The sequence below is a fragment of the Oncorhynchus kisutch genome, linkage group LG27 (genome assembly GCF_002021735.2).
Source record: "Oncorhynchus kisutch isolate 150728-3 linkage group LG27, Okis_V2, whole genome shotgun sequence".
NCBI lineage: Eukaryota > Metazoa > Chordata > Actinopteri > Salmoniformes > Salmonidae > Oncorhynchus > Oncorhynchus kisutch.
This window is the reverse complement of record NC_034200.2, coordinates 37,402,069-37,427,189: the sequence shown is the minus strand read 5'-3', so window position 1 is coordinate 37,427,189 and position 25,121 is coordinate 37,402,069. Positions and strand designations below refer to the sequence as shown.

General features: G+C 41.9%; 1 protein-coding gene across 1 annotated transcript; it reads right to left on the bottom strand.

Annotated features, from left to right (window-relative positions):
* Positions 1–662: 662 nt before the first annotated feature.
* Positions 663–23,566, bottom strand: afg3l2 (AFG3-like AAA ATPase 2). The gene is made up of 17 exons (XM_031807171.1): positions 23,283–23,566; positions 19,515–19,614; positions 19,272–19,352; positions 17,332–17,465; positions 16,370–16,522; positions 16,107–16,181; positions 15,870–15,994; positions 15,300–15,576; positions 14,865–15,002; positions 13,134–13,287; positions 11,856–11,963; positions 11,386–11,511; positions 8,878–8,988; positions 7,722–7,837; positions 4,570–4,770; positions 3,726–3,920; positions 663–3,605 (listed from the first exon to the last, which is right to left on the bottom strand). Exons 1-17 carry the CDS (start codon positions 23,382–23,384, stop codon positions 3,369–3,371), a joined length of 2,433 nt encoding a protein of 810 aa, XP_031663031.1. The 5' UTR covers positions 23,385–23,566; the 3' UTR covers positions 663–3,368.
* Positions 23,567–25,121: the final 1,555 nt, after the last annotated feature.

Below are 25,121 nucleotides of genomic sequence, written 5' to 3'. Positions count from 1 at the left end.
GTCAGTATCAGATGTGACCACCATTTGCCTCATGCAGCGCGACACATAACCCCCTGAAGTCGGTTACAACGTTAAACTGCAGTCAGGTCAAAAAAATAACACATAACCCCCTGAAGTCAGGTCAAAACAACCCTGGTGAAGACATGCACGCTGATGAGCGTCCCTCAGACAGTTTGTGTAGAAATTCTAAGGATATTGAAACCTACAGTTTCATCAGCTGTCGGTGGTGGCTGGTCTCAGATGATCCCTCAGGTGAAGACGCCGGATGTGGAGGTCCTGGGCTGGCATGGTTACACGTGGTCTGCGGTTGTGCAGCCGATTACACATACTGCCAAATTCTCTAAAACAATGTTGGTGGCTTATGGAAGAGAAATTAAAATTCTGGCAACAGCTCTGGTTGACATTCCTGCAGTCAACATGCCAATTGCACACTCCCTCAAAATGTCATCTGTGGCATTGTGTTGTGTAACAAAACTGCACATTTTAGAGTGGCCTTTTGTCTCCAAAACAAGGTTGCACCTCTTATGATCATGCTATTTAATCAGCTTCTTGATATGCTACACCTGTCAGGTGGATGGATTATCTTGACAAAAAGGAGAAATGCTCACTAACAGGGACAAACAAATGTGCTCAACATTTGAGAGAAATAAGATGTGCGTATAGAACCTTTCTGGGATCTTTTATTTCAGCTCATGAATCATGGGACCAACACTTTACATGTTGCATTTATACTTTTGATCAGTATATAAATTGTCATGTTCACACTTGCATCAAACTTCTTTTTTTTAAACAATAGAGCAAAATACAAAATGTACACATTAGATAACCCTTACAGTGAGAGTTTGAGCGACAATAACAAAGGCTGTCTTGGCTGATCATTGATAATATTCCGTATGTCCAACGGCACACACCAATAACAACAAAAACAGAACGACAGACACGACTATGTAGCATTGCACTGTGGTGGCATAAATATGGATAGCTTTTGGCGTTCATGAACATTGCTGGAGAAGTGTTCAGCAATATTTGTATTACTTTTAAAGCTCTGAATATTGTTTTTTACATTTGATGATTACAAGCAGGTACGTATGATGTGATGCAGACCTGCCAACCTTCATTTGTAGGAGTACCACTCCAGCGCAGCGGTAGCACCCCCGGCGGCCTTGTAGACCCCACAACAGCGCACATGCGACACCCCTGTGATTGTTTTGCAGAAGACTGCCTCAGTAGGAATGGTATGCTACAGACCTTTTTTGAGTACATGGTAATTGGCTGCTCTTCAGTAGCTAACTAGAAATACGTTTCAAAATGTACAATCATGCTCTCCCTAGGATTTTCTGACAATGTGGTGCTGCTGTAGGCCTAAGGTTGGGTGGAGAGGGGGTCCGGGAGGGGGCAGTCAACTTCCCCCTGAAACTTAAGAGTCTTAAATTATATCAAACAATGTACCCAACATCGTTTGATCCTAAATTAAATGGAGGTGGTCTCAACGACGATTTAATCACTGCCCAAGGGGATTCTAACATGTATTGACTCAGGGGTGTGAATAGGTCATTAGATATTTCTGCATTTCATTTGCTAACATACATTTTTTATTTTTTTTATAAAAAAAATTGTGCCAACCAACTAGAAGCATATGTTAGGGTTAATTTTCAAACCAGCGTACTTCTACCTCAGATTGCGTGCATGGTACGCAAAATGCGTGCAGGTTGGCAGGTCTCAGTGATGCATAACTGTTTGTTTCCCCCCAGTGTGTACAGTATGCCGTGTGTGTGTGTGTGTGTGTATGCGGCATCTTTCTGCAGTGTCGTCTTCATTCAGTGCGTTTACTTTTTCATTTTCCTGTTCTAACCTTGGTTTCAGTTGCATGTTTTTACAATCACTCACCCATCGCCCTGATCAGTTTGGATGGATTAAAGTGAATAGACATGAATCTTCACATATTTCAATCAGTTTGAGTTTGACTCCACTTCACAGAAGTAAAGATTAATGGGGGGGGGGGGGGGTGTGCAAGCATCATTTCTTTATTTCCTGAACATAATTTGTTCTTCTACATTTCATGTTACTACTGGAGTATTTCAGTCATTTTGTCATCTACTCAAAATCTATACAGCAACCTTGGCTTTGACATCTCATGTACAATCCTCTTGTCCAAACCAGGAAACAACCTCAAGCTACAATTCTCCCCAATTTTGCTCTGGTACCGCTCAGCCACGAGCTCTGGGCAACATTTAAAAAATGTCCTTCACCACTGTTATTTTAAATTAGGCCTATTCTTGTGTATTTATTTAGCCTCCCTCCACTACTAATCCTCGGAGATGTTGATATGAGTCGACTAAGAAATAGTTCACAGCCTGTGTAATTGATGGCAAGACAACGAATGAGCTCACGTAGCAGCAACAGAGACGTTTAGATATCCATTTAAGTGTTAAAAGTTGTCCATCAATTGTAAAATGTGAGCACTACAGAGCCACAGTTACAACTGAAGTAGCCTACCTGACCATCAAGAGATGAGAGAAACACATTTTTTTAACACAGTGGTCACATATCATCAGGTCAGTCCTTATTCAGTAGCCTTTGCCACGTTGTTGAAATGTTGAAGCTTCTTGACGCCTACTTCAAAACAAAAATGGTACATAGTCACAAAAGTAGATGGGGTATAACTTAAAATATTGTTTTAAACTAAAACAAATGCAGCGAATTTGGAGCGGCAATTTGTTTTTGGGTGGAGCGGGGGAACGTATAATGATCGCCAGAGTGGTGACCCCGCTCTGTGAGCGATGAGTGGGATTTCCAACTGCTCAAATATTCTGGTGGTGAACAGATATGCTTATTCCTCCATGTTGAATAGGGAATACATAGCTTTATTAATGACAGGTTAAATCACACACAAGATTTGGCGGCAAAACTTTTTGGCTCAGATTTATTTTTATTATGACCGATTTGTTTGTCAAAATCCATTTTGAGGGCCAGAAACAGGTAAGTTATATAAAATAAAATAAAAATTGGTCTATTATATTTTCTACATCGTTTTTAGTTTTAGATGTGTGGCCTAGTGTCTTCTTTATCCAAAATAATAACCCCCCCCCCTCAACAAAATTTGATATATTTTGTTTATACTCTAACCATGACAGAACTTTTAACTCCTGTATGACATTTTTATCTGCAACATTCAGAATGTTTCATCTTGCTGAATACACCCCCAGACCATTGCAAAGGATACAACTGACCAATCAGAGGGATCCTGGGCATGGTTCAGTCAGGTAACGTTTAGGTGGGGTTTTACTGACATCCTTCCACCAACCTGTTCTAATCTCAGTACAGCCTCATACTAAAAACGACCATCGGTGAGGCTAAGCAGTCCCCGTTTAGAAGGGCATCCCTCCGGAGATCTGTCGGGCCACCTGTTCCTCTGTGCTTTCCTCCTTGTCTCGCTCCTTGTTCCAGTCCTTGAGGCCCTCAGGCAGGGATGTGTCCTCATCCATGCCCCCCGTGCCCTCCACAAACTCCTCGTAGGTGGACTTCTCAGCGAACGGCCGCAGCCCCAGGAGCTCCACCATGTCCTTCTTGTCCAGCACCTCCTTCTCTAGCAGACGCTGCGCCACCTGACCAGGCAACCGTTGAAGGTAAATGTATTATTACATTTGGCTTAAGTTTTACCTGTGTGTCTGTGTGAGAGACAGTGTAAGCCTACGAGTGTTTTTATGTCCTACCACCACACGTACCTTCTCCACATCGCCTTTCTTCTCAGCCAGTAGGGTGTGGGTACGCTCGTACGCCTCTCGGATGAGATTGCGTACCTCCGTGTCGATGAGGCGCGCCGTGGCCTCGCTGTAGGGCTTCTCAAGGGTCATCTCGCCCTGCCGGGGCAAGTCGAAGGACACCTGTCCCACCTTGTCATTCATGCCAAACTGCACGATCTGTAAAACAACCCAAAAGACCAGGGTTGGTGGACCATTCTTGACACATACAAGGAAACTGTTGAGCGTGAAAAACCCAGTAACGTTGCAGTTCTTCACACTCAAACTGTTGCGCCTCACACCTACTACCATACCCTGTTCAAAGGCACTTCAATATGTTCTCTTGCCTAGTCACCCTCTGAATGGCACACATACACATATAATCCTTCTTTAACCGGTCTCCTCCTCTTCATCTACACTGATTGAAGTGGATTTAACAAGTGACGTCAATAAGAGATCCCAGCTTTTCACCTGGTCAGTCTATATCATGGAAAGACCAGGTGTTCCTAATATTTTGTACACTCAGTGTATGCTTCTCCCCACCGGAAACTTGAGGTCCATCCTCATGTCCTCCCCTCTCACAGACTCCCACTTGAATGTATCTCTCTCATTACTGTCTCAATAAAATGCAAAATGTCATATGATAATCCACTCTACTTCAACAACAAAAATGACTGGAATGTGACACACACACACCTTCATGAGATTAGTACAACCGTCTTACCCAATCATAAACCCATTGTGTACTAGCCCTGTGAAACACAAAGAAAAACACCAATAAAAATGCTAATAAATGTGGTGGTGGGGGGACGAACGGGTACGGACAGACCTGGGCGTATGCACTCTGGGTGACCTTACGGAGGTCGTCCTGGGCCCCCGTGGTGATGCGACCGAAGAAGATCTCCTCAGACACGCGGCCACCCAGCGTCATGCACATCCTGTCCAGCAGCTGCTCCTTGGTGTATAGGTACTGCTCCTTTGGTAGGTACTGGGCATAGCCTAACCCTTTGCCTCTGGGGATGATAGATACCTGGAGAGAGGACGAAATGTCAGTGGTAAGTTGGGCCTGGCAGTTATTGGTCACCCAATATTAAATCTGGCTGATACAGGCTTATTTTTTAATACATTTTTAAGTGAACTATCCCTTTAATATCTTGCAAAGTATGCATATATTCTCTAGAGCTAGTCAGACTGACGGCTTTACAAAGCCGTCAATATTAGCATAACACATTTTCTAAGGATTGCATGGTAAAAACCATCCAACTCAGCAAAGCCAGCCGGTGTAGCGTAAATTATTAGTGTTTGGATCCTGGATGTCAATTGGTTGGACAACAACTCCTGCAAAATACCATGACCATGGTATTAAATGTCATAATTCCACTGTCTCGCAGCCCAGGCAGGGAATTCATCTATCTACACATTATTTGTCCATACCACCATTTGGTTTGCAACAGTATGTAGATCTACCTGTGCAACAATGTACCATTTTACAAATGCAATATCTCCCATGCCAGTAGCCCAAGAAAGAACGTAAAACGAATAACCTTAAACACACAGAACTCCATTAATTAATTAACCAGCACAGTGCGGCCTATATTTATTAAATCATTATTTATTCAAGTTCTTGTTGCTCATCCTCATTGAATCTCTGCTAGCTAGGTACATGATAATGATTTGTTTAGTATAGTAACATCGCATGAATAGAAAGATTAGCATTTAACGACTGGGTCAAAAGACTAGTAACCGGAAGGTTGCAAGTTCAAACCCCCGAGCTGACAAGGTACAAATCAGTCGTTCTGCCCCTGAACAGGCAGTTAACCCACTGTTCCCAGGCCGTCATTGAAAATAAGAATTTGTTCTTAACCGACTTGCCTAGTTAAATAAAGGTAAAAAAAAAAAAAATATATATATATATATAGATGGGCAGGTAGAATGTTGGTAGTGACTAGGATCTACCAGTATAGATGGGCAGGTAGAATATCGGTAGTGACTAGGATCTACCAGTATAGAGAGGCAGGTAGAATATCGGTAGTGACTAGGATCTACCAGTATAGATGGGCAGGTAGAATATCGGTAGTGACTAGGATCTACCAGCATAGAGAGGCAGGTAGAATATCGGTAGTGACTAGGATCTACCAGCATAGAGAGGCAGGTAGAATGTTGGTAGTGACTAGGATCTACCAGTATAGAGAGGCAGGTAGAATATCGGTAGTGACTAGGATCTACCAGCATAGAGAGGCAGGTAGAATGTTGGTAGTGACTAGGATCTACCAGTATAGATGGGCAGGTAGAATGTTGGTAGTGACTAGGATCTACCAGTATAGAGAGGCAGGTAGAATATCGGTAGTGACTAGGATCTACCAGCATAGAGAGGCAGGTAGAATGTTGGTAGTGACTAGGATCTACCAGTATAGATGGGCAGGTAGAATGTTGGTAGTGACTAGGATCTACCAGTATAGATGGGCAGGTAGAATATCGGTAGTGACTAGGATCTACCAGCATAGAGAGGCAGGTAGAATATCGGTAGTGACTAGGATCTACCAGTATAGATGGGCAGGTAGAATGTTGGTAGTGACTAGGATCTACCAGTATAGATGGGCAGGTAGAATATCGGTAGTGACTAGGATCTACCAGCATAGAGAGGCAGGTAGAATATCGGTAGTGACTAGGATCTACCAGCATAGAGAGGCAGGTAGAATATCGGTAGTGACTAGGATCTACCAGTATAGATGGGCAGGTAGAATATCGGTAGTGACTAGGATCTACCAGTATAGATGGGCAGGTAGAATATCGGTAGTGACTAGGATCTACCAGCATAGAGAGGCAGGTAGAATATCGGTAGTGACTAGGATCTACCAGTATAGATGGGCAGGTAGAATATCGGTAGTGACTAGGATCTACCAGTATAGATGGGCAGGTAGAATATCGGTAGTGACTAGGATCTACCAGTATAGATGGGCAGGTAGAATATCGGTAGTGACTAGGATCTACCAGTATAGATGGGCAGGTAGAATATCGGTAGTGACTAGGATCTACCAGCATAGAGAGGCAGGTAGAATATCGGTAGTGACTAGGATCTACCAGTATAGATGGGCAGGTAGAATATCGGTAGTGACTAGGATCTACCAGTATAGATGGGCAGGTAGAATATCGGTAGTGACTAGGATCTACCAGTATAGATGGGCAGGTAGAATATCGGTAGTGACTAGGATCTACCAGTATAGATGGGCAGGTAGAATATCGGTAGTGACTAGGATCTACCAGCATAGAGAGGCAGGTAGAATATCGGTAGTGACTAGGATCTACCAGTATAGATGGGCAGGTAGAATATCGGTAGTGACTAGGATCTACCAGTATAGATGGGCAGGTAGAATATCGGTAGTGACTAGGATCTACCAGTATAGATGGGCAGGTAGAATATCGGTAGTGACTAGGATCTACCAGTATAGATGGGCAGGTAGAATATCGGTAGTGACTAGGATCTACCAGCATAGAGAGGCAGGTAGAATATCGGTAGTGACTAGGATCTACCAGCATAGAGAGGCAGGTAGAATGTTGGTAGTGACTAGGATCTACCAGTATAGATGGGCAGGTAGAATATCGGTAGTGACTAGGATCTACCAGTATAGATGGGCAGGTAGAATATCGGTAGTGACTAGGATCTACCAGTATAGATGGGCAGGTAGAATATCGGTAGTGACTAGGATCTACCAGCATAGAGAGGCAGGTAGAATATTGGTAGTGACTAGGATCTACCAGTATAGATGGGCAGGTAGAATATCGGTAGTGACTAGGATCTACCAGTATAGATGGGCAGGTAGAATATCGGTAGTGACTAGGATCTACCAGTATAGATGGGCAGGTAGAATATCGGTAGTGACTAGGATCTACCAGCATAGAGAGGCAGGTAGAATATTGGTAGTGACTAGGATCTACCAGTATAGAGAGGCAGGTAGAATGTTGGTAGTGACTAGGATCTACCTTGAGCAGAGGGTCAGCGTGCTCCAGGTACCAGCCTGCCACAGCGTGCCCTGCCTCGTGGTAAGCTACAGTCTTTTTCTCCTCAGGTTGCAGGACCTGAGTCTTCTTCTCCAGACCTGTACATTCAACAACAGAAAGTAGTTGACATACCTGTGTGACCATCGAAACAATCTGCATGACAAAGAAGGTACCAAATGCATATGGAAAGGTTGAATGAAGGAGGTAGAACAGAAGGAGTAAGTAATCAATGTTTGATCTTTGTTGCTGTGGAAAAAGTCCCGTCGATGTATCAAGCCACACTAGTTCAATTAGATCATATAGATTAGAATACATTATACTTTCAGTTGAATACATTTCAGGTGAAATTTAATAAATCACATTACAATTGACAGAGAAGTCAAATTAGAGCACCTTGCATCTCTATGGTTTGCTGGTCATGACAACACAGCTTGTAAGTAGCCAATACATGTTACACATTTTAAATTTTATTTAACTAGGCAAGTCAGGCCTCCCGAGTGACGCAGTGGTCTAAGGCTGTGCCACAAGAGATCCTGGTTTGAGTCCAGGCTATGTTGCAGCCGGCCGCAACCGGGAGACCCACAGGGCAGCACACAATTGGCCCTGCGTAGTTAGGGGAGGGTTTGGCCGGCAGGGATGTTCTTGTCCCATCGCGCTCTAGCGACTCCTGTGGTGGGCCTGGCGCACGCTGACACAGTCTAGTTGTACGGTGTTTCCTCTGACACATTGGTGCGGCTGGCTTCCGGGTTAAGTGGGTATTGCGTCAAGAAGCAAGTGCGGCTTGGCTGGGTTGTGCTTCGGAAACACGCACGGCTCTCGACCTTCATCTCTCCCGAGTCCGTTTGGGAGATGCAGCGATGAGAAAAGACTGTTACTACCAATTGGATACCACGAAAAAGGGGTAAAAGTAGAAAATGATAATGCCTAGTAAAAAAAAAAAAATTACGCCCTAACCCCGGACGAAGCTGGGCCAATTGTGCGCCTCCCTACGGGACTCCCGATCACGGACGGTTGTGATACAGCCTGGGATCGAACCAGGGTATGTAGTGACCCCTCTAGCACTGAGATTCAGTGGCTTAATACGGTATGTAGCAAAATCAGGATGTGTTCATTTGTATGTGTGTGCGCTTGTGCTCACCTCCGATCACACGTTCGATGGCCTGCTCAAAGTGCTTCTGGTTGATCGAGTCCGCGAGGTGGCGAGCAGCAATCAGCGCGGCTTCATTGCACACATTGGCAATATCAGCTCCTAACAAAACAGAATTAAAATTGATATTTTTTTTTTTTATAGTTAAGACTCATCCAGAGCAGTTTTCAACGAGCATATTAAAATTGAAAGGCAACAAAAATATTTATCTATATGAGCATTGTAAGACCTCACAAATTCGTATTTTATTTTTGTATACAAATATCAATAGGAAAATGTACAGGGAAAATGCAACATTATACAGTATGTATGTAAGCAGTAGGGTTTCCACCAGACAAGTGAACAGGATTTTTTAAATTTAACTGACATTTGAGCACTTTACTGGTCATCCATAAGCATTGGATCTGTAATGCACGATCTAGGGCGTCCACCCACACAGCCAGCGCAAAACAATAAACAGATCATTACCGGTCCTTAAAAACAGCCATTATCAAAAAAAACACTATTCCTTGTGTTTCGATGTGCAGCATTACAAAATGTACAGCCTATTGTGTTATTGTTTTTTACTTTCCTAAAATAACAGTTGTCCACCTCACGGTTCAGCTGTGGGTTATTTGAGCGCTAAATGCAGCAGGGCATTGCATATACAGACTGTAGGATATTCATATTTCACAAATAAATATAAAAAGGAACAGAAGCCTAGCGCCAGAGAGAGAGAGAGATATGTCTGCGGCATGCTACGACACCAACATACATTTCATTATCCTTGTCAGACTACCGCGCCTGTTATACACATATAGATGTACAGGAGGCTACTTCGCAAATGTTCAAAATCAGAATCTATTTTTTAAATATTTTTTAATGAAGATAAGCATTATATTTTAAGATTTGGTGTAACTAAAACATTCTTCCTCACCTCAAGTTCCAACTGTCGGGTTTCAATTGGTGCGACGGTGAGCAATGCCTTCATATCATAGGACTGCAGTATAACAGGCTAATAGCCACACCTTCACAAAAGTTTCTAAACTTTATTAGGGTGAGTCAAGACATTGTGTATAAGGAAAAATACGAGTAGATTATATCGCAGTAAACATTACAGTTGGAACTTCAATTTGTCCAAAGAAAATGGCTCAGGTTAAAACAAAACATTTACGAACTGGTTTAAATAAACCTTCACAAAATTATTGTTTAACAAGCTGTACTGCAGCAATGACCAAGAAAGGCTAGTGCCTACCGTACCCAACAAATGACAGTAATATGCTAATATTCATTTTTACAACAGGCCTACTTTACAACCCATCTTAAACTAAATACAGAGCACAAAATAAAGAAGAAAACAGACTAAACTTAATTTAGCCAAGGAAAATGTCTCAACAGAATAAAACAAAACACATTGTGCATATTTAAAGACTGGTTTTAATTAATAAATACAATAATAACAATGATATACAGTAATAGTAATACAAAATTATAAATACGAGAAAAAAAAATAAGTTAAATTGCATCCTACCTGAATAGCGAGTTGCACGGTAAGCCTGCAATTTGGCCGTGCCAACATTCTTCCCATCAGTATTAAAAACTTATCTTTAAGGAAATTCCCCTTGTAGGCTTTTCACTGTAGGCATACTCTAATTTTCATTTTACTTCAATGAAAAAGGCATCACATCAACAGAAGCCCAAGACTCCAATCTTGCTCTCTCAGCAGCATGCACCTAAGTCAGCCCGCAAGGAGTGAGAGGAAAATGCTCAAGCGAGCAATAGGGATGCATGATTGGGGCGGCGGGGTAGCCTAGTGGTTAGAGACTAGTGGGACTAGTAACCGAAAGGTTGCAAGTTCGAATCCCCGAGCTGACAAGGTACAAATCTGTCGTTCTGCCCCTGAACAGGCAGTTCACCCACTGTTCCTAGGCAGTCATTGAAAATAAGAATTTGTTCTTAACTGTCTCGCCTAGTTAAATAAAGGTAAAATAAAAAGGTAAAAAATAAAATAAATTATATGCAACATTTCGCCTGCTACAATTTCATTTATCGGCTTTTAAAAGATGTACCGTGCAGAAATCGCTTCGCCATTTCCTGGTTGCTAAAATTCTAATAGTTCACCTAACTTCAGTTTAAGTTTCAAAACAATAATAAAAGCAACTACAGTGTAGAGAATCATTGTATCCCTGTGAAAAATATTGTATTTTCAGCTAGTACACAAATCCGAAAGTTTAAAAAAAATAGAACAGATCTATCACTTCTTAGACTTGATTTCAATGAGAATGACAGATCTACAAGTCGAATTTCTATGTGGATTTGATCAGGTCACCCAAAGTGACATATTGTAGCTTTAAATATTTTTTTTTTAAATGGGCAAAAGCTGGTTATTACCAGTTAACTTAAACGCTGGTATGCAGTATATGACATAATGAATATGGTTTGTCAACAATATGTTAACAGTTTGATCATTGTAACTAGGCCTATAAACCCAATGATCCCCAGTGTGCCTCAAAAACCTACCTGAGAAGCCTGGGGTGAGGGCAGCCATTTTCCTGGCGAGAGCTTCTTTGTCCATCTCTGCATCCATTTTCAAAGGCCTCAAGTGCACTTTAAATATGGACGATCGGCCTTTAATGTCCGGATGACCTGCGAAAAACAATGACAAGGAAAATGTTTTAAAAGCTTTTCCACAGTTTCCTATCTTGGTCAGTCATTCCTTTTAGCAACAACTATTGGTTGACCAATTACTACTTAAAACAAAACAAATTTCAGGCTTCTGAATAGGTTATGATATGTGACATGTTGTGGTAATAGCTTCACTATTACATGGTGATTCATTAACAGATAACCATAGTACAACTTTAATTTTCCTTTATTACAGTGGATTCATGTTATTTTTTTTACCATATCCAACAACTACATTAAACCAGAACAGGACGAAACCCAAGCAGTACGGGGGCATATGATGAAATAAAAATATGGGCTCGTACCAATGTAAATCTGTCTGTCAAAGCGTCCGGGCCTCATCAGTGCAGGGTCCAGGATGTCAGGTCTATTAGTACCTGCTAGCACTACTACATTGGTTGCCGTGTTGAACCCTGGAAAGAGAGAAAAATGGTAGGTGACAGTGTCATATGGATTCTGTTTATATCAAGTGTTTCTTAATCCTGGTCGACCCCAAAAGGGGTGCATATTTTAGTTTTTAACCCTAGCGACACACAAACCTGATTCCATTATCAGTGTTTCCCCTATATTCATTTAGCAATAGCCGGCCTAGCTCTTGTCAGTAGCTAGGTTCCCATCCAACTGGTGACAGAATATTCTAAAAATCATTAAGAAAATGTGCATTTTCCCACCAGTGGTGTGCTTCCAAACAGACACCAATCTGTAGATGTACATAAAAGTATGTACGATAAACCTATATATTTATTTTTTACAAGAGAACTAACAAAAATACTTTGAGAGTGAATCAAAAATTTGGCAAGGGGGCCCCCAGTTATTTCGTTATAATGTTTGAGTCACGCGTACGAACGAAGATAATTGCAGGAAAGTAGCTTTAAAAATGACATTACATTCTCCCAGCCCCATGAAAATGTGTTGAATTGCAGGAAATCAGCATTAAACCGCAAAATGTCTCTGTGGCCAAGAGGGTGGCTGATAAAAACATTGGTTGGAGAACGTGCAATTGGCCCAATACCAGGGGAAACACCGAATCAACTATCAAACCTTTGATTAGTGGAATCGGGTGTGTAAGTGCTAGGGCAAAAACTAAAAACAATGTGGACCCCTTTGGGTCTACCGGACCAGGATTAAGAAACTATTATAATTTCAATCAGTAGCCAGCCAGCCAAGTTAGCCAGTCAGCCCAGGTAGCCAGCTCAGGTAGCCAGCTCAGGTAGCATGGCTTGAGGCCATTTTACTGCACTCCCTGTCCAATGTCTACAACTCCATTCATATGAAACAACAGCCTACATGTTGGTTGATCATTGTAGCCAACTTAATTCTGTAATTTTAATTCCATTCTTGCATTGAATAAAATCTCCCCACTTCACTTCCTATTTTCTCTTTCAGAAAAAATGAATACTCTCCCAAGTAATTGAATACTAAAGTTTGTTCGGATATTCGAATAACCGTGTCTATCCCTACTGCGGTGGCCTGTGTAGAGACAGACCTCGCAAAATGAGTGGACTACGTATTTTGCTGGGGCATTCACTATACATTTTTTTTTGCCTCGAGCCTTCGTTAATTTGACCCTGAGCGATACACACCATCCATCTCGACCAGCAGCTGATTGAGGGTGTTTTCCTGCTCGCTCTGGCCACCAAAGTTCCCTCTGCCTCGCTTGCGCCCTACTGCGTCAATCTCGTCAATGAAGAGGATACAAGGGGCATTCTTACGGGCCATGACAAACAGATCTCGAACCTGGAAAGCACAAAGCAGGGAGAGAATAAAACCCAGAGTACATTAGGCTTTGGCGTTACACCGTGTATAGGCTTGAGTGGTACACCGTATACCAAGGTATTTGGAATTAGCCACGGGATGGTTTTTCAATACTGTTGAAACTATTTCTATAAAGTTTAATAAATCTCAATATTTGTAGCTACTTTTTTATTAAGTAAATACCTGCAGTCAACTTGTGCAATACGTTAGGAGATAATAATAATAATAATAAAAATAAAAAAATATTTTAAAAAATGCAATCTGCTTTCTTTTTTTTACCTTTATTTAACTAGGCAAGTCAGTTAAGAACAAATTCTTATTTTCAATGATGGCCTAGGAACAGTGGGTGACAGGGGCAGAACGACAGATTGGTACCTTGTCAGCTTGGGGGTTTGAACTTGCAACCTTCCGGTTACTAGTCCAACGCTTTAACCACTAGGCTACCCTGCCGCCCCTGCCGTGTTCTTCATTTCACCTGCCACATTATGAACGACGAGAGACCAGAGCCTTGGAAGTCCCTCACCATTGTGCAGCACGCACTAGGTTATCTAGTTACAGAATGGAATTCACAACTAAATGTTTGCCAGCTAGATATCTTAGAACTAATAAGTTAAACTTTCTAAAAATGTGCTATATGCTCTGCAAGTTGTGCATTTGGTTAGGCCAACTTAGTACCTAGTTATCTAGCTAAGCGGTTAGCTTCCTGCAATCAAGTTCCTCTATTGGTAACAGCAGAGAAACCCCTCCTGGATCAAGAGCCATACTGTCTAATATTTGTTTTGTGCATGCAGAAAAACGTTTAAAAAAAAAATGTTGTTACTTGTTTAACTTCATGAGCTGGGATGTCTGTCCTGCAAATAGTTTGCAAGACACTATATGAAATGTTCACATGCGTTTGTTAGCATTTAAGTAGCATTCGCTATTGTATTTTACATGTACTTGTTTGCATTGCTAACCTTCAGATAAAATTTTTAAAAAGATCGCCCCTCGTGTTCAGTGCCGGTATCACCCAATAAATATACTGGGACGGTATAAAGGTCGTTATGCAGGTAAGACAATCTGGATACCGCCCAAGCCCATCACTGATATTGCTTTGAAACTAGAGTCCTGCTTCAGAAATCTTCCAATCGAGAGCAAGACGCAACTGTCAAGAATTGTGAGTATGAACATTAGGACATGGCTCCCCTTGGCACTACCGGGCAGGGTGAGGCACTAGCGGGCAGGGTGAGGCACTACCGGGCAGGGTGAGGCACTACCGGGCAGGGTGAGGCACTACCGGGCAGGGTGAGGCACTACTGGGCGGGGCTCGACAGGGCAGGGTGAGGCACTACTGGGCGGGGCTCGACAGGGCAGGTAGATGTGAAAGAATTGGATGGCTGTTCTTTCCCTTTGTCAGGTGGACATTCAAATGAAAGAGCGTTGGAACACAGTTAAGCTTTGATGAAAAAAAACAAAAAACAAGTTGACATGGTGAAATTAACAATACATTATGCAATCAATCAGAAATGTACATGAACCCAAAGTATACTGACACCAAGATCCACAGTGTTGTCACTTACCCTGGCGGGGCCCACGCCCACAAACATCTCCAGGAACTCTGAGCCATTTACGGTGATAAAGGGGACGTCGGCCTCTCCGGCAGTGGCCTTGGCCAGCAGGGTCTTCCCTGTGCCAGGCGGTCCCGTCAGGATGGCCCCCTGTGACATAGAAGAGTATGACTTTGGTGGTGTTCCAGGATGTCGGTTTTGCAGTCATGCTGTTTTGCAGTCATGCTGTGCATCCCAGAAGACTGCTATAACATATCAACCCTCTGGAACATGCTCATTGCTTACTTACTCCTAGAAATAACCCCCTGCCCCCATCCCCTGATATAAAAAAAATATATTATATGTATAGGCAATATGGTGGTAGCTCCACCTTGCCCTATGATAGGCTAAGTGGAATTTTCACATATTGTTTATCCTTATAAGCAAAGTTCTCTCCTGCTGGCTCACCTTGGGGATCTTGGCGCCCAGGTCCTGGTACTGCTTGGGGTTCTTGAGGAAGTTGACAAACTCCATGATCTCCAGCTTGGCCTCCTCGCAGCCTGCCACGTCCTTGAACTTCACGTCGATCTCATCGCGCAACACCTTGGCCGTTGTCTCGCTGACACTGAATAGTCCTCCCATGCCCCGGCCGCCCGGTCGGCCAGCTCCTGCTGGCCCCCGTCGCAGCATGAAGAGCAGGAAGCCGATGATGAGCACGGTGGGCAGCATGCTGAGCAGGAACGACCTGAGGGGAGAAGAGAGATGTGCTACTGGGATTAGAGCTGGGCCGTGTTCCTAACGGAAGCTTTAAAAGCTCTGACGAAGGCCGTGAGGCCGATACGTAAAGCTTATTAAATATCAGCGATACTATCAAGAGCAGTGTGCGGTTTCCTTTTTCCTTCATCTTGTTCAATTGTTGCCATGCACCTGCAAATTAGATTGCTCAGATGTGCGAATGCCTTTTGAATTTTCCCGACGGTAAAGGAAAAAGGAGCATTTCTTATTAAGGTGATCTCTTCCCATTTCAGTCCAACTTACCCATCGCTTTCAGCGGAGTACACCACTGGCAGACGGTTCTCCCCCTCGATACCCATCTCATACTGAGCGGTCTCTAGGTTCCGCTCAAACGTGTCCACGCTGCCGATGTTGAACCACACGTATTGCTGGGTACCAAAATATAAACCACTCATTACTACCTTTGTTCTAACAAGTGAGGAAGAGAACACATGTATATATATTTTTTTACAATTATATGGTTAGAAATATTTTACTTACTCCATCAACTGGAGTCTTTCCAGGTGTAAATACCACTTTCACATAGCGCTTGTTAATTACTTCCAATCTGTCAACCTAGAGAGAAAAAGAAAGATCCAAATTCAAGTCCCCGAATGTGAGATGGTCAACAGCAGTGGACAAATCATCAGATTCACACCATAGATCAAGCAAACGAACATCTAACCTCGAGCCTTAACACACGATTTTATATTGTTAAAAATTACACACCATTTTCCTATCAATGATACTAATAGAATACTTACGACGTCTTTCGAGAGGTAGTTATTGACAAAGTCTTTCCAAGTGACCTCTCTCCCGCCTTCCCGTAAAAAAAAGAAATATGTAACCATGGTCCAAAATGCAGCCCCACTCAGGAAGTACATACGGAACTCCTTATCGTCCCATGGCACGTCACCCTAAGGATAAACACGTTGCGGAAGAATTTGAAATAACAACCGATTTCATTGTATCATTTTTGTCTCATTTGTTCTGTTTGTACTGTGCACTATCTTGTTGTTATGGGATTTTTATGAATAATGACTAAATGATGTATACATTTAACCTAGAACTATAATGAAAACAGAACAGTACTATGTTACTGTATGGATGTATGAATCTTATTATAATCATAATACAGAATCTAATGTGTGTAGTTTTAGTCAAGAATTAGAACAAGGACTTTCTGTTCCTTGTTAGAAATTAATGGAGCTATCGTCAGACAGGCTGGAATACTGTGTTCCTTACAGGACATTCTCTCTCTACCCAGGGAGGGGAGAGACCTTGGGCTTGTCGTAGATAGTTTAACAGGTGGCAGACAATGTGGGAAGGCTTGTGAACTGTATTGCCATTGTATCCGAGAGGAGGAGAGACATTTATGACGAAATGTGAGGTATATAAACTAATGTACATGGTATTATGAGGAGAGCTCTCGGAAAATAAACGCTACTGATTAATTTTCAGACTGGTCTCTGTCCATTTTATGCAAATAAGTATCTTACAAATTCTTAGAAACGGACAGAGTGTTTTAATTGAATTGGTTAATGAACATATCGGAGTTAAATTCCTCTAACAATTGTCTTGTTGGTTTTTGTTTACAACAGTTTAGCATTGACATGATGCTAACAGTAGTGCAAAAATAATGGTATGAGTGGTAAGACCTTGGTTAGCTCCAAATACCAAGATCATTAACTCAACTTCCGACCAGGTTTCAGGTGTCGATTCTCACCTTTTGTAGCCGGCTATACCAATGGGACTCATCCTTCCTGCCTCCCCTTTTTCCTCCTCCGCCTGAGGCACCACCTCCTCCTCCTCCACTAGATCTACCAGTGGCCTTCTGTGCATTGGTAGTTGGCTTGGCCTCTGAGAAGGCAGATAGACACATCAGTTTTCAGCCTAAAACCGAAGTCAACCCTCTGTTTAGAACATGGAATTGGTGTAGTGCAGAAGTAAACAGTGGCTTCCATAGGTATCATTTACATGATGACATACCTCATCTAAATACTGGAAAAGTTAACATTTTGGTAATCAACACATACAGTGCATTTGGGAAAGAATTCAGACCCCCTTGACTTTTTCACCATCTTGTTACGTTACAGCCTTATTCTAAAATGGATTCAATTGTTTTTTCCCCCCACAATCTACACACAATACCCCATAATGACGAAGCAAAAACAGGTGTTTAGAAAATGTATAACAATTCAATAAAAAAAATATCACTTTGACAAAAGTATTCAGACCCTTTATACTCAGTACTTTGTTGAAGCACCTTTGGCAGCGATTACAGCCTTGAGTTTCTCCCATTCTCCTCTCAAGCTCTGTCAGGTTGGAGGGGGAGTGTCGCTGCACAGCTATTTTCAGGTCTCTCCAGAGATGTTTTGATCGGGCTCTCGATTACCACTCAAGGACAGACTTGTCCCGAAGCCACTCCTGCGTTGTCTTGGCTGTATGCTTAGGGTCGTTGTTCTGTTGGAAAGTGAACCTTCGCCCCCAGTCTGTGGTCCTGAACACTCCGGAGCAGGTTTTCATTAAGGACCTCTCTGTACGTTCCCTCGACCTTGACTAGTCTCCCAGTCCCTGCCGCTGAAAAACATTCCCACAGCGTGATGCTGCCGTAAGGATGCTTCACCGTAGTGATGGTGCCATGTTTCCTCCAGATGTGACGCTTGGCATTCAGGCCAAAGACTTTAATCTTGATTTCATCAGACCAGAGAATCTTGTTTCTCATGGTCTGAGAGTCTTTAGGTGCCATTTGGCAAACTCCAAGCGGACTGTCATGTGCCTTTTACTGAGGAGTGGCTTCTCTACCATAAAGGCCTGATTGGTGGAGTGCTGCAGAGATGGTTGTCCTTCTGGAAGGTTCTCCTATCTCCACAGAGGAACTCTGTCAGCGTGACCATCAGGTTCTTGGTCACCTCCCGGAACTCTGGAGCTCTGTCAGAGTGACCATCAGGTTCTTGGTCAACTTCCTGATCAAGGCCCTTCTCCCCCAATTGCTCAGTTTGGCCAGGCAGCCAGCTCTGAGAAGAGTGTTGGTGGTTCCAAACTTTCATTTAAGAATGATGGAGGCCACTGTTCTTGGGGACCTTCAATGCTGCAGAAATGTTTAGATAAACCATCCCCAGATTTGCTCTGACATTCACTGTCAACTGTGGAACTTTATACAGACAGGTGTGTGCCTTTCCAAATCATGTCCAATCAATTGAATGTACCACAGGTGGACTCCAATGAAGTTGTAGAAACATCTCAAGGATGATCAATGCAAACAGGATGGACCAGAGCTCAATTGAGTCTCATAGCAAAGGGTCTGAATACATTAATACATGTGCAAAAAGGTCTAAAAACCTGTTTTTGCTTTGTCATTATGGGATATTGTGATGTCATTATGGGGTATTGTGATGTCATTATGGGGTATTGTGATGTCATTATGGGGTATTGTGATGTCATTATGGGGTATTGTGATGTCATTATGGGGCACTCCTCATTTATTTGTATTTTTATGAGGATTGTTTTTTATTTAATAGATTTTAATATAAGGCTGTAACGTAACAAAATGTGGAAAAAGGGAAGGGGTCTGAATACATTCCGAATGCACTGTAGTGTTCAGTAGGTCTTAGCCAGCTAACGACATAGGACGAGAAAGTATATTTTGTCAGTGGTTTAAATGACCTTTGGCTTCTCCACTGGTTGGGTTGGATTCACTGCTCTTCGGCGCAGTCTTCGGACCATTGGGGAAATATTTTTCAAATCCTGAAGTAAAAACACCAAACTTTTGAGCGCACAAAATCATAAATGAGCATGAAAAACTTCTCTCATTTTAATGACACAATAAATATATTATGCTTCGTTTTATATATAATCAGAAAGAATGGGAATCTGCTAGATGAATACAGTGAACGTTGAGGTACATACCTTTTGGTGGTTTGGAGCAGAGTCTTTGATAGGCACCTAACACATGTTCAAACAGAGTCCTCCTTTCAAGTACTATCTGGCTGTCTGCTTGGCTGGAGACCTTGAAAATGAAAGATGACAATCAACATAACATATGCCATTTAGCAGACGCTTTTATCCAAAGCTACTTAGTCATGTATGCATTCATGTTATGTATGGACGATCCAGGGCTTCGAACCCACAACACTGGTGTTGCAAGCGCCACGCCCCATCAACTGAGCCATACATAATACATACATTTTATTTATTTTATTTTTATTTTACCTTTATTTAACCAGGTAGGCAAGTTGAGAACAAGTTCTCATTTACAATTGCGACCTGGCCAAGATAAAGCAAAGCAGTTCGACAGATAAAACGACACAGAGTTACACATGGAGTAAAAACAAACATACAGTCAATAATGCAGTATAAACAAGTCTATATACAATGTGAGCAAATGAGGTGAGAAGGGAGGTAAAGGCAAAAAAGGCCATGATGGCAAAGTAAATACAATATAGCAAGTAAAATACTGGAATGGTAGTTTAGCAACATAACATAACCTAACCTGAATGCTTGGAAAAAATAATGTTGCACTAAATAAATGCACTTTTTCCTCAACTCCATCCGTGGGCACCACCGTCCCTTTTAAACGTTTTGATCAATTCAAACAGCAGCACACCTTCAACTGAGTCTAGTTTTTAAGCCATTGGCGTATTTAAGTAGTAGTGTTAGAATAGTTAGAATTGAGAAACACGGGCCTCCCGAGTGGCACAGTGGTCTAAAGCACTGAATCGCAGTTGCTAGCTGTGCCACTAGAGAACCTGGTTCGATTCCAGGCTCTGTCGCAGCCGGCTGCGAGTACAAACCTCTCCCGAGTCCGTATGGGAGTTGCAGCGATGGGACAGGAATAGAGGTCGACCGATTAATCGGAATGGCTGACTAATTAGGGCCGATTTCAAGTTTTCATAACAATCGGAAATCGGTATTTTTGAGTGCCGATTTCCGATTATTATTATAATTTTTTTTTTATACCTTTTATTTAACTAGGCAAGTCAGTTAAGAACACATTCTTATTTTCAATGACTGCCTAGGAACAGTGGGTTAACTGCCTTGTTCAGGGGCAGAACGACAGATTTTCACCTTGTCAGCTCAGAGGTTCCAATCTTGCAACCGCACAGTTAACTAGTCCAACGCTCTAACCATTGCACTCCACGAGTAGCCTGCCTGTTACACGAATGTAGTAGAAGCAAAGGTAAATTGCTAGCTAGCATTTAACTTATCTTATAAAAAACAATCAATCATAATCACTAGTTATAACTACTGATCCAGTTTAGCAGGCAATATTAACCAGGTGAAATTGTGTCATTTCTCTTGCGTTCATTGCACACAGAGTCAGGGTATATGCAACAGTTTGAGCTGCCTGGCTCATTGCGAACTAATTTGCCAGAATTTTACGTAATTATGACATATATTGAAGGTTGTGCAATGTAACAAGAATATTTAGACTTAGCGATGCCACCCGTTAGATAAAATACCGAACGGTTCCGTATTTCACTGAAATAATAAACGTTTTGTTTTCGAAATGATAGTTTCCGGATTCGATCATATTAATGACCAAAGGCCCGTATTTCTGTGTGTTATTATGTTATAATTAAGTCTGATTTGATTGAGCAGTCTGACTGAGCAGCAGCAGGTCCGTAATCATTAATTCAAACAGCACTTTTGGGTGTTTTACCAGCAGCTCTTCGCAAGCACAGCGCTGTTTATGACTTCAAGCCTATCAGCCTAATGGCTGGTGTAACCAATATGAAATGGCTAGCTAGTTAGCTGGGTGTACGCTAATACTGTTTCAAACGTCACTCGCTTTTAGATTTGGAGTAGTTATTCCCCTTGTGCTGCAAGGGACACGGCTTTTGTGGAGCGATGGGTAACGATGCTTTGAGTGTGGCTGTTGTCGATGTGTTCCTGGTTTGAGCCCAGGTAGGGGCAAGGAGGGGGACGGAAGCTATACTGTTACACTGGCAATACTATAGTGCCTATAAGAACATCCAATAGTCAAAGGTATATGAAATACAAATGGTATAGAGAAATAGTCCTATAAATACTATATTAACTACACCTTAAAACCTTTTACCTTGGAATATTGAAGACTCATGTTAAAAGGATGTTCCGAGCAAGGAACTTAAACGTTAGCTTTCTTACATGGCACATATTACTTTCTTCTCCAACACTTTCTTTTTGCATTATTTAAACCAAATTGAACATGTTTCATTATTTATTTGAGGATAAATTGATTTTATTGATGTTTTATATTAAGTTAAAATAAGTGTTAATTCAGTATTGTTGTAATTGTCATTATTACAAATAAAGACAAATGCATTTTTATAAATAGGCTTTTTTGGTCCTCCAATAATCGGTATCGGTATTGAAAAATCACAATAGGACTGTAACTACCAATTGGATACCATTAAATAAAATATTAAAGATCTGAGAAACACTTGTCTTTACTTGAGTACTACGTATAGAAACCAAGTGCATGTGAAAACGTCATGGAATACACTTCAGAAATATTGCACCATTACATTTTTTTGTTGGTGCGCCTACTGTCATTTCTCAGAGTAACACTACAACATAAAATAGGTAGAGATTTAAAAAACTGAAGCATCATTAGCTAGTTTAACGATCGCTCTGAAATCTTAATTCCCTGAACTGTCAGTTGAACAACATTCTGACCACACTGGCTGCATTGCGTGTGCAAGCATTGCAAAATAAACGTACACATCTTATTCAATAATTTCATCCAAATTGCTTGCAAGCGTCTGCATAGCCAGGCGCTAAAATAAACATTGGTTCTATCAACTTGGTTCTATTTTAGACGCTCGATGCGCTGCAAGTCCTTCCTCCTCATTGTTTTTTAGGAGCATAACCCCGCTTAGGTGATTTAATTAAAGATGAACGAGGTCCAGACTCCAATCCAGCAGGTTACAAACACCACATAAAATAGAAAGAAGACCTTACTAGGAGAGATCACTTTAACTGGGTTTTCCCCTTTTATCTGTGGATTAACTGTAGGAGTAGAGAACACACGATTTTGTGTGACTCAAAATGGGTTGATATTCTACAAAAGATCCAGCAAGAAAAAGGACAGTACATTTCAAGTAAAATAACAAGCCAATGTATATATATCCCAGGACAAATTAACTACCAACAGCAAGCTAGCTAGTTAAATGTCCATGAACGTTTCATATGCGTTTCGACCTGTCCCCAAATGAAATGAATTCATTCAGAGTTCTTTGTGATCTTTCCACCTGCGTGTCCTGATCGCATCTGGTGTGGAAGGACACAAATCACCACGCGTAGTCCGTATTGTAACATTGACGAATGCAAATAGTCACTACATGTGCATACATAACGTTACCTGAAATAGCTAGACATGGTGTAACGTTAGTTTAACACGCGATAGTTGACTAGCTAACGTTAAATAACTATTTAATTCATCATGTAATCTCGCCCTGTGTTATCCAACCACGGCAATGTCATTCGCAGGCCTGTTACGCTAGCTAGAATGACAGGTTGTTTTGTTGGGCAAAATAATGTTGGATTATGACAGTATCTAGATTTTCTACAAACAAACCACATGTAAAGACTACCTATTGCCAAAACAAACTCGTAATGCCTTGTCATGCAATGAGAATCGACTAGCGCTGTTTGTTTTGATGTTGTAACGTCGTTAGCTAGATTGCAACTCACCAGTCGTGCACCGTTAACGTGAGTTGTTCTGACGTTTGGAGGCAGCAACATTTTGAATAGATTCCTGCCACCTCTTGACAAACGGAGGTATCGGTGAGCCATTCTGACTTGTTACGTTGACACCTTGGTTATTCTAACGGATTAATTTTTTCCATAAAGATTTATCACAAAAAAAATGTTTTGAAGACTTATCTCATACATGCACTATCCCATCCCATTACAAGAGCCGCCATTATTTTTTCCCTTCAACATGACGTGATGACGCAGCGCTTCTCTTGTTCTTTTACGGCAGACAACACCGATTTGGTTTATAGCCGCCACCTACTGTACTGGTAGTGAACGGAAGAAAAATAAAATCCATTGCGGGAAAGGAGTGTTATAATATCACCATCATATACAATACAAAAATAACATTTATAAAAATAAAAAAAGCCCCACCCCACTCCTTCAGTGATAAAACAAATCACATCCCTACACAGGCTCAGGGGCCAAGGGGTGTTAATCATCTACATGGAGGGGAGTGACCATATGTGTTATCTGAAAGTGGAAGTGATTCAAGATTTCCACGACAGTCTCTGATTCAACTACCATGGTTTCTTCAACATTACTCCCTTCTTCCACTCTTCTGACCACCTCTGGATAGGAGACACGCTGGACTAATTCTTGCCACCTCGGTCTCCTTCAATGTAACAGGGCACTTCATGAATTCTGGTGCATGCTCCTCCCATCTACATACACTTGACATGTCCAAACAGTCGACGTTTTATCACACTGCAGGGGGTTTGGGCACGAAGGCTCTTACAGGATATCTCACATAACCCAAATATACGCATGTTCTTCAAAAAACAAAAATACTGGATGGACTGGGCTTCCTCACTCCATCCACCATATGGGTCAGTCAGCCTGCACCAACCACTGGGCATCCTCACTCCATCCACCATACGGGTCAGTCGGCCTGCACCAACCACTGGGCTTCCTCACTCCATCCACCATACATACGGGTCAGTTGTCGTGCAACAACCACTGCATCTATTTCTTCAGTTACATCCTTTGCACTCACTTCAGGGGCCACTCCAAAAATAACCCACTTGATAGGTGCCCTGCATCGCAGATCCACACGTGACACATTCAAATTCAATATCTTTTTCAGGTGCAAAGCACGCTCCTTCTGCTCTATGGACATACAAAAATAAACCAAATAAACCAATTTCTTGTTATTTTCACTGACGCCACCTCATCTAACGCATCTATGATTTTCCTTGAGACTTCGAAACGGATCTCCCGGGTTTCTCTTTCGATCCAAAACTCAGACTAAAGAACAGTCAGAACTAGGCTTGGATTTACTAGACTCCACGACCACTTTCCTTCTCTTCTTTCTTTTTTTATTTGCCACTGTAATCCATTCCTTCTCACTTGTCTCCACTCAACGCGCCATCTGATTCAAACAAAACATCCGCCTCCGCCATCTTCCCGATTAGGTACCATTCCTCAGGCAGCCCTGTCGACGAACGGATTCAGTTCCAGTCTTCTTCTCTCAGGTTTTATGGTGTAGCTCCCAAAACTAATGTTGTATTCCTATCACCAATTGGACTGGGGTAAAAACATTTTTTTATACATTCCATTACAGATATGGGAGAAAAAGTAATTAATCCACACACACTATTAAATTATTGTTTTTTACACGTAACAAATGTCAAAACCTCCGTAATTCCCTACTCAGGCTCTAGGGCATGAGAGGATGGGGCCGCTCGAGAAAGTACATTAAATATTTTAATCCAAAGAACCGTTCAACAGCAGAAACAATGATGTCAATCTTTCGTGACTTCTTTTCACCTTGAT

Excerpts from the sequence above, each read along its gene's own strand:
- afg3l2 (XM_031807171.1), bottom strand. The coding sequence starts at position 23,384 with ATGGCTCACCGATACCTCCGTTTGTCAAGAGGTGGCAGGAATCTATTC. Across the intron at positions 16,523-17,331 it reads GGTATAGCCGGCTACAAAAG|GGTGACGTGCCATGGGACGA; the intron begins GTGAGAATCGAC and ends GTTTATCCTTAG. Across the intron at positions 16,182-16,369 it reads ACTACCTCTCGAAAGACGTC|GTTGACAGATTGGAAGTAAT; the intron begins GTAAGTATTCTA and ends TTTTCTCTCTAG.